The 13028-nt window shown below is 41.1% G+C and overlaps 1 protein-coding gene across 3 annotated transcripts in view; it reads right to left on the bottom strand.

The window, feature by feature from the left end:
* The window catches only part of LOC110961527 (unconventional myosin-Ic), a 78661-nt gene that overhangs the window by 31796 nt on the left and 33837 nt on the right, over positions 1 to 13028 (bottom strand). For all 3 annotated transcript variants that reach the window (XM_051957893.1, XM_051957895.1, XM_051957894.1), the window contains one exon: positions 760 to 915. In XM_051957893.1, the coding sequence (XP_051813853.1) occupies positions 760 to 915 (156 nt within the window). The remainder of the gene's footprint in view (positions 1 to 759; positions 916 to 13028) is intronic.

Raw genomic sequence — 13028 nt, 5'->3', positions numbered from 1 at the left:
TTCCAAATCAAAGATAATACTGGCTATTGAAGCAAAAAACAGTGAAATCCAGATCTATTACAGGGAACAGTTCCCAAAGCTCACAGCTACAGGGTTATAATGAGATGCTTATGCACCCTTTGATTGTATTTTTAACTGCAAATAAACAGCAGTGGCAGTCATTTTAAGATCTAATTGTTACCAAGCTTACAAAAAATCTTCAAATCTCTGCTCTAGGTAGAAGACAGTTCTTGTGATTTTGCTTACGTGCTCAAATTCACCTAAAGGTTTATACTATAAATGAACCACATGTGTGCATGCAATGAGGTACATTTTTCACTGAGATACTACACACAGAAAAGAAGTTGTCACATCACTGTCATCGAGAGGAATGCTTGCTTGGAGCTGACCATTTTTCCTCTGTAGTTTTGTTTAGAAAATAAGACAATTTACCACAAAAATTACGTGAATTTGTATGTTTTTTGGTCAATAATTACAAAGGAATAGCAGTGGTTAAATGAAAAACTGTAAATGAACAGGATTTAAAACTGTAAAATAAATCACTGAGTCACAGTCATCTTTATAAACTAAATTCTATAATAACCGAGTTTAAGGAAATCTTTTTAAAAAATGTGTCTCTTTTGTGTTAAAATGGTGAAAATGCACTTTTAGACGATGTACAGTTGCCCTCAAATGTAATTATCAGTCTCCTGAATACGGTATTGGACAGTCTCATGGACATGAACATGCTGCCAAACCCTCCTCACTACATTCACTCACATAAATGAGGTTCTCCTTGAAGCGCTTGCGTAGGTTCTCTATGAAGGCGGCCTCACTGGTGTAGTTCTCCAGCAGGACAAAGTCCTGGACCCCCACCCGGTCTCTGGCTGTCAGGGCCGACTCCATCATAGCCCGCACCCCGTCACTCGCCACCACCTAGAGCAGGAGGAAGACAGAGGAGGTGTGGTTAATGAATGAACACAGCTACAGAACAATGTAGACCAACACCTGATAAATCACACTCTGCCTGACCCACACATGCAGGAACAGAAACTCCACATCGCTCACACATGATCCATCTTCACTGGGGAAGAATTAAAGAGGATGCAGTGAAGAACGCTGTAAAATACCCCCAACATATGACTCAAAGAAGCAGGAAGAGATACAGTACTGTTTTCACAGCACATGATGGAGTAACAGATTCTAATCAATCCGCTGTTGCATAAAAATCAAACATGTTGCAGTTTGCTTGATTTTCTGTCCCAGTAAAATAAATATCCCACTGATAGACTTTCAGAATACTTTCAAGCAACAATCCACAACTTTTGAAGCAGTAAACAGCAAAATCTTCATCTTACAAATGGAAAGTTGAACACAGCCATGCTTGTCTAATTCAGTACACTGATGTTTTGCTGCAGTTTTTGATTCATTATAACCAGTGGTGCTAATGTTAGAATGCTGTCTATTCATTATTATTTCACTGCCTATATGACTCTTCTCTCCTTGTGTTGCTGTTTCTCCCTAATCCACTAACAGTCACTTGTGGTTTTTTCTTTGCAAGTCTAGCTCAAAGTAATGTTTCAGATAAGTTTCAAATCAGATTCAACATCTTTTCTAAGCTTTAGTCCTACATAGTTTATAGTCTGTTCCCTTTATATGCATAAATTTTAACGTTGTCAAACATTTAAAGGTAATGAATCTAAGCAGTCAGGAGGGTACCAAAATATTTTTGGCACCTAACCCCGCCCCCCCCCGCCCCCCCCCCCCCCCGCCTCCCCCCCCCCCCCCCCCCCCCCCGGTCGGACGTTAAGACGTTCGTCTTTAATAGGGCCCGAGTATTCGGAGGCCAGAAACCACTATTCGGGCCAGCCCTACATGGAAGAGCAATATATCTCTGCCTAAAGGACTCCAGCTACATGTATTTGTATTTTTTATTTAACATATTGAATAAATATTATTTTTCCCCCATATTTTTGCCTCCTGAATGAATCAGAATCCAAAAGGAGTCGAGTTACAAAGTTACACACGTGGACAAAATTGTTGGTACCCCTCAGTTAAAGAAGGAAAAACCCACAATTCTCACTGAAATCACTTGAAACTCACAAAAGTAACAATAAATAAAAATTTATTGAAAATTAAATCATCAAAATCAGCCATCACTTTTGAATTGTTGATTAACATAATTATTTAAAAAAACAAACTAATGAAATAGGGCTGGACAAAAATGATGGTACCCATAACTTAATATTTTGTTGCACAACCTTTTGAGGCAATCACTGCAATTAAACGATTTCTGTATTTGTCAATGAGCGTTCTGCAGCTGTCAACAGGTATTTTGGCCCACTCCTCATGAGCAAACAGCTCCAGTTGTCTCAGGTTTGATGGGTGTCTTCTCCAAATGGCATGTTTCAGCTCCTTCCACATATGTTCAATGGGATTCAGATCTGGGCTCATAGAAGGCCACTTTAGAATAGTCCAACGCTTTTCTCTCAGCCATTCTTGGGTGTTTTTGGCTGTGTGTTTTGGATCGTTGTCCTGTTGGAAGACCCATGACCTGCGACTGAGACCAAGCTTTCTGACACTAGGCAGCACATTTCTCTCCAGAATGCCTTGATAGTCTTCAGATTTCATCGTACCTTGCACACTTTCAAGACACCCTGTGCCAGATGCAGCAAAGCAGCCCCAAAACATTACTGAGCCTCCTCCATGTTTCACCGTAGGGACAGTGTTCTTTTCTTCGTATGCTTGGTTTTTGAGTCTATGAACATAGAGTTGATGTGCCTTACCAAAAAGCTCCAGTTTGGTCTCATCTGTCCAAAGGACATTCTCCCAGAAGCTTTGTGGCTTGTCAACATGCATTTTTGCAAATTCCAGTCTGGCTTTTTTATGAGTTTTTTTCAGCAGTGGTGTCCTCCTTGGTCGTCTCCCATGAAGTCCACTTTGGCTCAAACAACGACGAATGGTGCGATCTGACACTGATGTACCTTGGCCTTGGAGTTCACCTTTAATTTCTTTGGAGGTTGCTCTGGGCTCTTTGGATACAATTCCAACGATCCGTCTCTTCAATTTGTCATCAATTTTCCTCTTGCGGCCACGTCCAGGGAGGTTGGCTACTGTCCCGTGGGTCTTGAACTTCTGAATAATATGAGCCACTGTTGTCACAGGAACTTCAAGCTGTTTAGAGATGGTCTTATAGCCTTTACCTTTAAGATGTTTGTCTATCATTTTTTTTCGGATGTCCTGGGACAATTCTCTCCTTCGCTTTCTGTTGTCCATGTTCAGTGTGGTACACACCTTTTCACCAAACAGCAGGGTGACTACTTGTCTCCCTTTAAATAGGCAGACTGACTGATTATGAGTTTGGAAACACCTGTGATGTCAATTAAATGACACACCTGAGTTAATCATGTCACTCTGGTCAAATAGTTTTCAATCTTTTATAGAGGTACCATCATTTTTGTCCAGGCCTGTTTCATTAGTTTGTTTTTTTAAATAATTATGTTAATCAACAATTCAAAAGTAATGGCTGTTTTTGATTATTTAATTTTCAATAAATTTTTATTTATTGTTACTTTTGTGAGTTTCAAGTGATTTCAGTGAGAATTGTGGGTTTTTCCTTCTTTAACTGAGGGGTACCAACAATTTTGTCCACGTGTGTAAATATGTAAATTTTCCCTGCATCTGTGCTGCCTTATTCACAGTATCCATGGAAACGACGCTGACCGCAGATATGAGGTTGTGACGTACAGATGTAGAGGCAGCTGTGCAGAGGAGGGGGTGTTCAGTCACACACCATGTTTCTTGTCTTGCTTTTGACAACATCAAGCTCACTCCAGCCCATGCTAAAACTTTCTGGCTGCCTGCTCCAAGTGCCATGAAAAACATTCTTTTTTTCTCTCTTTGGGACATGTAGCCGTCTCTCACATCGGTGATTTCTGAAATTCTGTTCTCAAAAACTTCAGAAAAAAGAAGAGGGACATAGTCTGAAAACGTACATAATTTCCAGACTCTGTTTTGAGAAGATACTAAAATCTAATAGGATTCTTTTCCATATGGTGTAGGAATCTACCTATTTTATTTTGATTCATCATTTAGTTGTATTCAAGTTAAAAAAAATTCTATTTATCTATCCATCTAGTTGTTTGTTTAGCAAAATGTCACAACAATAATCAGTCATAAATTCTTCAGTGTCCAAGCTGAAGGGTCCTTTTTTTAGATTTTTAGTTTACAATATTATAAAACAAAGACAACAAATAAATGTGTTGCACTCTGGAAACAACACATTTTACCATTGCAATGCAAAAATACATTTCAAAAACGTACATCAAGTCCCTCCTGTCCCATGAGCTCCCATCACAACTTCTAAGTCTTAGAGAAAATCCCAAGGCCTCCCAGAGTGTTCAACCTCCAGTAGAGAACATGAAGAACAATGCCAAGAAGGACTGTTTGAAGTCTAAAAGCCAGTCACAGACCTCACATTCATTCAAACACAGAGAGAGAAACAAACTGTTTGTACATCATCCAACAGCCTAAAACAGTGATCCTTCCATCTAAAGTCTTAGATGAAGATGTGTAGGGGAGAAGTTATCACTTCAACCCAGTGACCGAGTGCACCCCACCCACGTTTCACATTAGTAAAAAAAAAAAATCCACAGGACCGATTTAGAATCGGAGGCCGAGTTAAATAGCAACACTTACATGATTGAAGTCATCAGCGCGTTTTCCCAGGAAGCCGTTTTCTAAAATACAGGCTTGAGTTTTGCGCATAAGATTGCGAATGTTACCAACATCCATGTTTATGATGTACTGAGCTGGACAGAAGTACAACCAATACAACTTGTGCTGGAGGGTAGATGCAGCAACAACCAGCACAGGGACAGAAAACACACACACACACAGAAGTACAGCAGGTGTTGTTGTTGTGTTATGCAGTACAACAGTCTCCAACCCTCAGGAGACCACAGGGAAGAGATGGAGATAGGCAGAACATATTAATTAGCGCTTAGCGAGACGAGAGGGAAAAACACAGGGGGGAGAATAAAGGTGATAAAGAGAGAGGATAATGGATATGAGGTTATGACTGCAGTCCTGTCCCATCGCTCTCTCTAAACAGTACTGGAAAGTTAACAATACTCCCTGAAATTCCACACAGCAGCGCCCTCAACAACACCAAGTCCATTAAATCACTGCAGGGCCTGCCTCTTCACTGCAGAGCTGACACACACGTGCACAACATCTTTTTCAAATTTCACACAACTATGCATGAATATGTTTGATCCATGCTTTCAAAGGAGAGCTGCAGTGTCCCATGGAGCTTCACACATGGGGGGAAACCATGGGATGCTGCCGGGGACCTTGGTCGTCGTCTTTAAGTCCACAGTGCAACTTCAGGGAAACAGAGCTGCCACCCCAGCAGGTTCCTATAAACATAATAACATTAGCGAGTATTGCCTGTTCTGTTTATGCTCTTTAATTAACTGAACCAGCCTGCATTTTATCTTTACAGCCTTTTAAACAGGGCAAGTGGGTTGGCTAAGGGGAGGCTATTAGCGCTGACTCACCTCACTACTTTATGTTGTGATGATGAGTCAAGATTTCACTGTCATCCCTCTTTCCTCTTATTTAAATCTATAAAATGTGTGTGAGCATGTGTGTTTGGGTTCACATGTCCTCATAAATATGCAACAATTGCGCAAATCCAAAGTGGGGGCAATTTAATTTAATCTCTTCATAAGACAAGGCTTTTATTATTGGATTTTATAGGACCCTTTAATATACAACAGCCACATTAAAGCGACTATGAATAGATTATGTAATGAAGATTAGTACAACTGTGCGTTTTATTCCTTCACTGTAAGCTTCCTCAGCACCTGTCAGACTGTGGTAAATGCAGCTTCAAGGCAAACTGCACATCAAGAAGAGTGACAAGTGCAGGGGAAGACGCTGACAGACTGACAGAACTGGGTGGTGCAGGTATTAGACAAAGAAGAAAAGATGTATTTATAGGACAGGAAGGAGAGGAGCAGGTAGCTCCGGACTGCACCTGTGGTAACAGAAGTATTGGCAGAAATGGGACAAAATTGTTGTTTTTCAAGTCAAAAGTATGTCTCAAGTCCTAACCATGAAGTTGAGACTTAATTTCAAACTTCACAGTTAAGACCAACAAGTCCCAAGTTAGAATCCTTGTAAAAAAAACCAGTGTGTCCAGAATCAAGATCGACAATCCCAAGTTTCTGCACAAACCAGTAAATTCCTAGCGTAGCCGCGCTAGACCCAGGTCTGAAGACACAAGGGTCTAGGAACTCTCGACAGGGAGGGAGGCGGGCTAAAAGGTTGTCTTTCAAATCACTCTGCAGCAATTGGGTAGGTATACAACCAATCAGTGCAACGAATAGGCTGACGTAGTTCCTAGAGCGCCGGAAATCAGAGGATGCGGGAGTTCGGTGAAGCCTTATTTATCTTTCTTATCTTATCCTTTGTTTATCTTTCAAGTTGAATTTTAGCTTAAAATCTTTAAGGGCTGTGGCCAAAGCCGAGTCGAAAGATAACTGTTTATTGTGCGCAGCCATCTTCTTGTCTATCCTTGTTTCTATGGTTCTTTCCGGTTGTTTCTGTCAGAATCGTCGTGCCTCTGTCATCACTTAGTTACGCCTGCCTTCTGACTCTACACATCATGGTGAGTCGTCGGCCAGTTTTAGGAGCATCCAACCTCGAGGCTTACCGAGGGTAACTACACCCACCCTGGCAGAGAATTAAGTTTGTTGCCGTGCGTTGTCTAGCGCGGCTAGGCTAGTAAATTCCTAATCAAGACCAACAAGTCCTGTTCCAAAGTATGACCAGCAAGTCCCAAGTCAAATTCCTAAACAAGACCATTCAGGACCTTGAACAAGTAGTATGAAAATCTTGAAAAGCTTGCAGAGAGACATTAACCAGTTAACAGGAAGAGGTTTAATTTTCCCAAATTGGCGAGCGGACACCAATACTGGCATTGAGAGTTGTCTACATGTGATCACTTCTTGGTGTATGCTAACCAAAAGCACCTGCTGCTGAGCTGTGATTGGTTGTTTAAGTGAATCAAAGAACATCCACTCACTTGATTTGTGGAACCGTTCTTATCACATCATTTTTAACATATAAAGAGGAAATCTAGTTAATGTTACATCAAAAAAACAAAACCTAAGTATAGTCAAGAGTCAAAAGTCATCAGATTCACAACTCCAGTCCAAGTCACATGGTTCATGTCCACACCTCTGGGTATTGATATTATTTATTAATACAAGCATGTGTGCACGTGGGACTTTGTATGTGTGGTAACTCTATCCCATACATCCCTGTCTCTCCCACACATCAGCTCTCCCTGGTCATCATGAGCTCTGGTGACCTTTTGTTTCACACATCTCTTCAGAAAGCAAAGAAACTGCAGCTGTGTGTGTGTGTGTGTGTGTGTGTGTGTGTGTGTGTGTGTGTGTGTGTGTGTGTGTGTGTGTGTGTGTGTGTGTGTGTGTGTGTGTGTGTGTGTGTGTGTGTATCATAAATGTCAAGTGTGTTGTCTTTGCTATCAGTCATGGCTGTGACATTTTTACGCTGCTCTTCTCACCTGTGGATTGAAGTATTGCTGGCATTCTGACCTCTTAACTTAGTGGTGAAAACTGTCTGGTGATGAAGATTTTCACCATGAATGTGTTCAGCTAGTTTAGCTGTCACGGCTCATGCTAACTGTCCAGTTGATTTTCTGAATCCAAACACGCTGCTGTTGCTGCAGCTGGACACATACGACTTCCTGCTGAGCAGAGGATTTTTCCTGGGAAAGACTGGGCAGCCAGCGGGTGATCAGACCAAATATAAAGAAATTCATCATCAGGGAACAGGTTACATCACTGTAGCAAGTACCTGACATTCATTTACATTAAGGTGTCATGGTTTATTCCAAAACCCTCCAAATATTATGGTGCCTGGAAGGAAAGAAACCAGAGCCTTATTTCCCCAGCTCTCCCCTCCTCTTCCTCTTCTATACATTCTCGTGTCTCATTCACTTTCACTCCTTGTTAGTCTCTCACCCTCACTCTCCATTACTTCATTGTTTCCCATTGCTTCTTTCACTGTTTGGCTTTCCTGCGGGTAGTGCCTCACACCGGACCTCCACCCGGTCTCAGGAACACACCAAGTGCGTGCCTACCCGGTCCCTACATGTCGTCATGTTTTCCAATTCCTGTGTAGAAAACAAGGCAGCTTGGAGCCAGGTTAGCAAGAAGAGACCTGAAGAGGTGCAGCTCTCTCTGCTAGCACTTCCATTTTCACTAGAGTCTGATCCGTATGATTGGATGGTACTGCTGGTTAGTTAGTTCACTGTTTTGGTCCCAGCTGCAATATTAAACCATCTATGGGATGGATTAGCACAAAATTTTTTGCACAGACAATCGTGGTTCTCAGATGATGAATCCTACAGACTAGTGCCCCTCAAGTTTAACTGAATCTTGAATCACGCCACTGTCAGACAAACATGTTGTTTTGAGTGAAATATCTCAGCAATAACTGTTTGGATTGCCATGAAATTTGTTTCGGTTAGGAGAAACTCTTAGAAACTCTTAGTCTCATTGTTCTACGATCATACAATATCTGAGTTTTAATATGAACACGAAAGGACTTTATAAGCCTTATTTTAAGTATTTATTAAATACAACTTTTTAAAAACCTTTTTGGGAGGGCAAAATATTGACTTAAATCAGGAAAAAAGAAAACAAGAATAGAAATCTCACCTGCATTCAACACCAGCTGTTTTCAATACAAAGTGCTACCAAAGCATTTTCACACAAACTGTTAGATCCATGCGCAGATCGAGACTTGGTGTGAGTGCAGAGACATGTGAGTCATATATAGTCTTACCTCTTGTTAAAAACTGGTACAACAACACTACATTCATCAGAATCTATACTGGCCAGTGCAAGGACTAATTAAATGTAGTAGTTCATCAGGTCATTTCGTATTTTTCACCACTTATTTTAACCACAGTATCCTGAATCTCACTTTTTCTGACTATATTCTGCGCCAACATTTCACATTTCATGTTTCGTATGCATTCCCTCCTCCATTCAGTAAACCGGTCCTCTCAGAAATGATACTGAACAGGCGACTATATCTAAGAGAAGCAGGGAAAGGGGGAGAAAGCAGAGGGATTTGATCATCCAGCCAGCCTGTGAACAATAGCAGCTCTCTCCTTGACCTTTACGTCGCCCTGGGCGCGCTCACACAGCTCAGATGTCACAGTGTTTATGTAAACCTCCTCTAACCTGCTGCTTTCAGTGCCCCATACCGAGGACATGATGGAAGTGTGGATGGAGATTGATGAGAACTCTGAGACGTAACAGGCAGCAATACTTGCAAAACCAGGCTTGAAATATGACAAAGCTGACAGTGTTTCCACTCCGATGACTCACCCGTGTTGCACCAGTGCTGCTTTACCAATACTGATACTTCTGCATTCTAACTAGTCAATATCAAGCAATAATTTTATCCATTTGATTTTTTAAGCTTCATACGTACTTGTCAACAGCTTTAGCTTTCTGGTTAGTATCCAAAAATCTTTTTCTACATTTAAAGCTCATTTTAAATGTCTTTCCATGGTGTAGATTCTACAAACGTGTCAGTCAACTCCATTTAATAACTATCACAGTGCTAGCATGTAGTGTTTTTCAATGCGCGCAAACTTTCAACAATGTTAAATTAAGCACATTTTCTTTATTTGTAACTTTTATAACACTTCAGGGCTGAACAATTTACTCCATTAAATAATTCAGTCAAAAGTTCTTGTTCACGCTTGTCAAATGTTAAAATACTAGTTTTCCGTTCCTTGTACTTCGGCCTTCAGAATATTATAGCAAGTTAAAAAAAAAGCTGTATGCAATTCATTGAAAAATATTTTACATTAATCTTTAAAAAACACAAGGCTAGGTGCAGCGCCACATGAGGACTAATTTAATCATCTAGATTGTTTTGGATAAATCACTGATAAAGACATTTCCCTGTTTTAGTAGAGCTAGAATGGTCAAAATCAAGCAGAAGCCAAGATATACTTCAATGGTCTCCAATATGAGAAAATCTCTTCAACTTCCAGATCCAATAACGCCACTAAAATTCCCATAAATCAACTAATTAGCTGTATTCTGTATATTTTTACAGACTGTATGTAAAAGATGGACAAAAAAATGTCTGAAAACTGAAGCCAATAGAAGAGTGCCTTAAACCTGCACTCTTTCTAACAGCCAGAGGAAGCAACTCCTCTGATTACAATAAGAACCAAGACTGTAGACGTCTTTGAGAAAATAACCCTACCCCTCACTGGATTTTTTTCCCCTCAGCAAACATTTTTCTTTCATTTTTGAGAGCTCTTTGAGTACAGCATGGTGTTCTTTTTGTGAATTATAATCCCATTTAGAGGAAAATAGACGATAAAGCAGAGTACGTTTTAGGGCAGGGCCACCTTGTGACTACCAAACTGTTATATGTAATGTCCTCAAATTTCAGTCAGATCCAGACCTTGCCCTTTATATACGGTGTCAAAAGCCTGAGATAGTGATGGCAAAATTCCAAACTGAAGGCTTTAAAATGGTAGTCTAAGAGCCAATGGGTGACATCAGAGTAGCGATGTCCTTTTTTTTTTTTTTTTTTAAAAACATACAATCTTGTATTTTTTTGTTTCACAGGCTGAGTCGTGCCTCCCATCAACACCTTGTGCTAAATTAGTAATGCCCCTTTAGGAACTTCATTAAAACATCTTCATGGTCAGTGCTCGTAAAAACCCATTTGCATTCTAAAACATGGTCATTTTTCCATTTGTAACACACAGCCACATATAGCATTCCTGCATGTAGTGTTTCATTCTCAGACAGAATGGATTTAATGGACTAATAATAAACAAATCAGGCTCCAGATTGCTTCAACCAACTGGAGTCGCACATTTGCGCATGTAAAAGATGCAGGTTAAATATGCAAAGGAAGGAGGGGATGGAGGAGCATAGGAGAGAAAAACATCTTCTCCTGGCTTCTGTTTCACATGATTTGTGAACGTTCTGTAATGATAAGCAAATGAGTGAGGCGTGTGGTTCTGATGAAGTTAGCTGCTTCCAGAACGTTTTACCCTTTTTTCCTACATTTTTCCACCATGAATCAGTTGTCTGGCACCGACTTCTGTTCTTCTCTCATCTGTTCTGCACGAGCTGGTAGAAACATGAAGGCATGAAGGGAAGGAATACCGACTGATTTTTGAGACATGGATGTTGCTCTAGTGAAAACATAGTGAGGACATAACGATGCCAAGTGTGAGCTGTGCAAGAGCTGCTGATGCTCTGGTTTTCCTTGGTTATGTTCGAATCATAATGCTTAATTATACAGGGAAGTGGTCAACAAATTACAACAAATGACTACACTGGGAGCTCCCTACCAGACTTTCACTGAGACCTAAAGATAGAATACTTCAGCAAAGCAGGTGTAAGAGAAGCACAGCCCAAGTAAACACAAGCCTGTGCAGGCAAAACTGAACACAGATGATAAATCAACACTGAAGCATTTTCCCATTGCTCACCTGTAAAGGGTTAGAGTTAGGATCCAAGCTTTATAACGTTTAGATTATTATTACCATGGTGACACACCTCCGGGCCTCACAGGGAGTGTGTTTATATCATTGTGAAGAGACAGTGAGATACTGTAGCTCCGCAGAGCAGTCAGACAGGTGGGGCGAGCTAGCTGCAGAAATCACCCTGCCTACCTGAGAACATGTGGGTCAAAACAACACTAGCAGCAGCTGGGAGTACTCTCTGTATCATGTCTGGTCAGTACATCATTACGGACAAGCAGCAACACCTGAGCAAGTCGTCACTTTTCTGCATTGCTGTTAGCTCTAGGTGTGCCACTCTTTAGCTTTCCCTGAACTTTGATCTTTCTGAAGGGGGCAGGGAGCAAGTGAAAGGACAATGCTCCTACTCTGGACTCACTTAAGCATCACATTTTTCTTATTTTCTGTCTCTTTGTGACACACCATCAAACAAGCTGCTACTTCACCAAGAGCAGCAGTGCTGGATTTTAATCGTACATAGAGCACAGATTGCTCCAATGCCCAAAGCAGAAACTCAAACGCTGAATAGTACTGACACTGAACCAGACATTTTAGTCCAGGCAAGTTCCTGTTCATTCATCTATACTCAACAGGCAGAGGAGGCGCATACCTTCTAGCACAGCATGCGGGTTGACACCGAAACTCACTTGTGAATAGTGTAACTTGAATAAGACAAGAACCATTCACTAGTCCATTCAACTTCAGTGACTTCCCTTTACTTTTAAGCTAAGCTATATACATTTAAGTTATTGCAGGTTATATTCATGAGCCGTTCATTAATCGACCAGTCAGTCCAAAATAATGTACCATCTTCAACTTACCCGACCCGACATTAGATTTGTATTCCAGGCGCAATAAGCTGGTCTATTGAGAAATCCAGAAGCTTTTCACTTCATCGCAGCTCAGACTGAATGTAATCTAGACGGTGACTGTGGAGGAAAGCCGGCAGAGAGCGAGACGAGCCCAACATAAACTACCTACTGAACTGAAGTCAGATGATGCCCTGCAGGCAACAATGACAACTGTGTCAGGAATCTCTAGGTGCATTGTACGATCCTGACAAATGTGTCAAACCTCCATCTTCATTCACATGCGTGCACGCGCACACACGCACACACACGTGTGTGTGTGTCTTGCTATCATTATGGGGACATACCATTGACTCCCATTCATATCTAACCCCTAACCCTTACCCTAACCTAGACCAAAACAATGGCTAACCCTAAAGAAACGTTTTTGCACTTTTACTTTTTCAGTAACAACAACATGGCCAAGAAAACACTGTTTAAACTTGTGGGGACCGAAATGAGGTCCCCACAAGTGACATAGTTTTCAGTTTTCCTACAGTTGTGGGGACATTTGGTCCCCACAACTGTAGGAAAAACATGGACACACACACACACACACACACACACACACACACACACACACACACACACAC

This window comes from Acanthochromis polyacanthus, chromosome 13 (genome assembly GCF_021347895.1).
Source record: "Acanthochromis polyacanthus isolate Apoly-LR-REF ecotype Palm Island chromosome 13, KAUST_Apoly_ChrSc, whole genome shotgun sequence".
Lineage (NCBI taxonomy): Eukaryota > Metazoa > Chordata > Actinopteri > Pomacentridae > Acanthochromis > Acanthochromis polyacanthus.
This window is presented reverse-complemented; position numbering and strand designations above follow the sequence as displayed.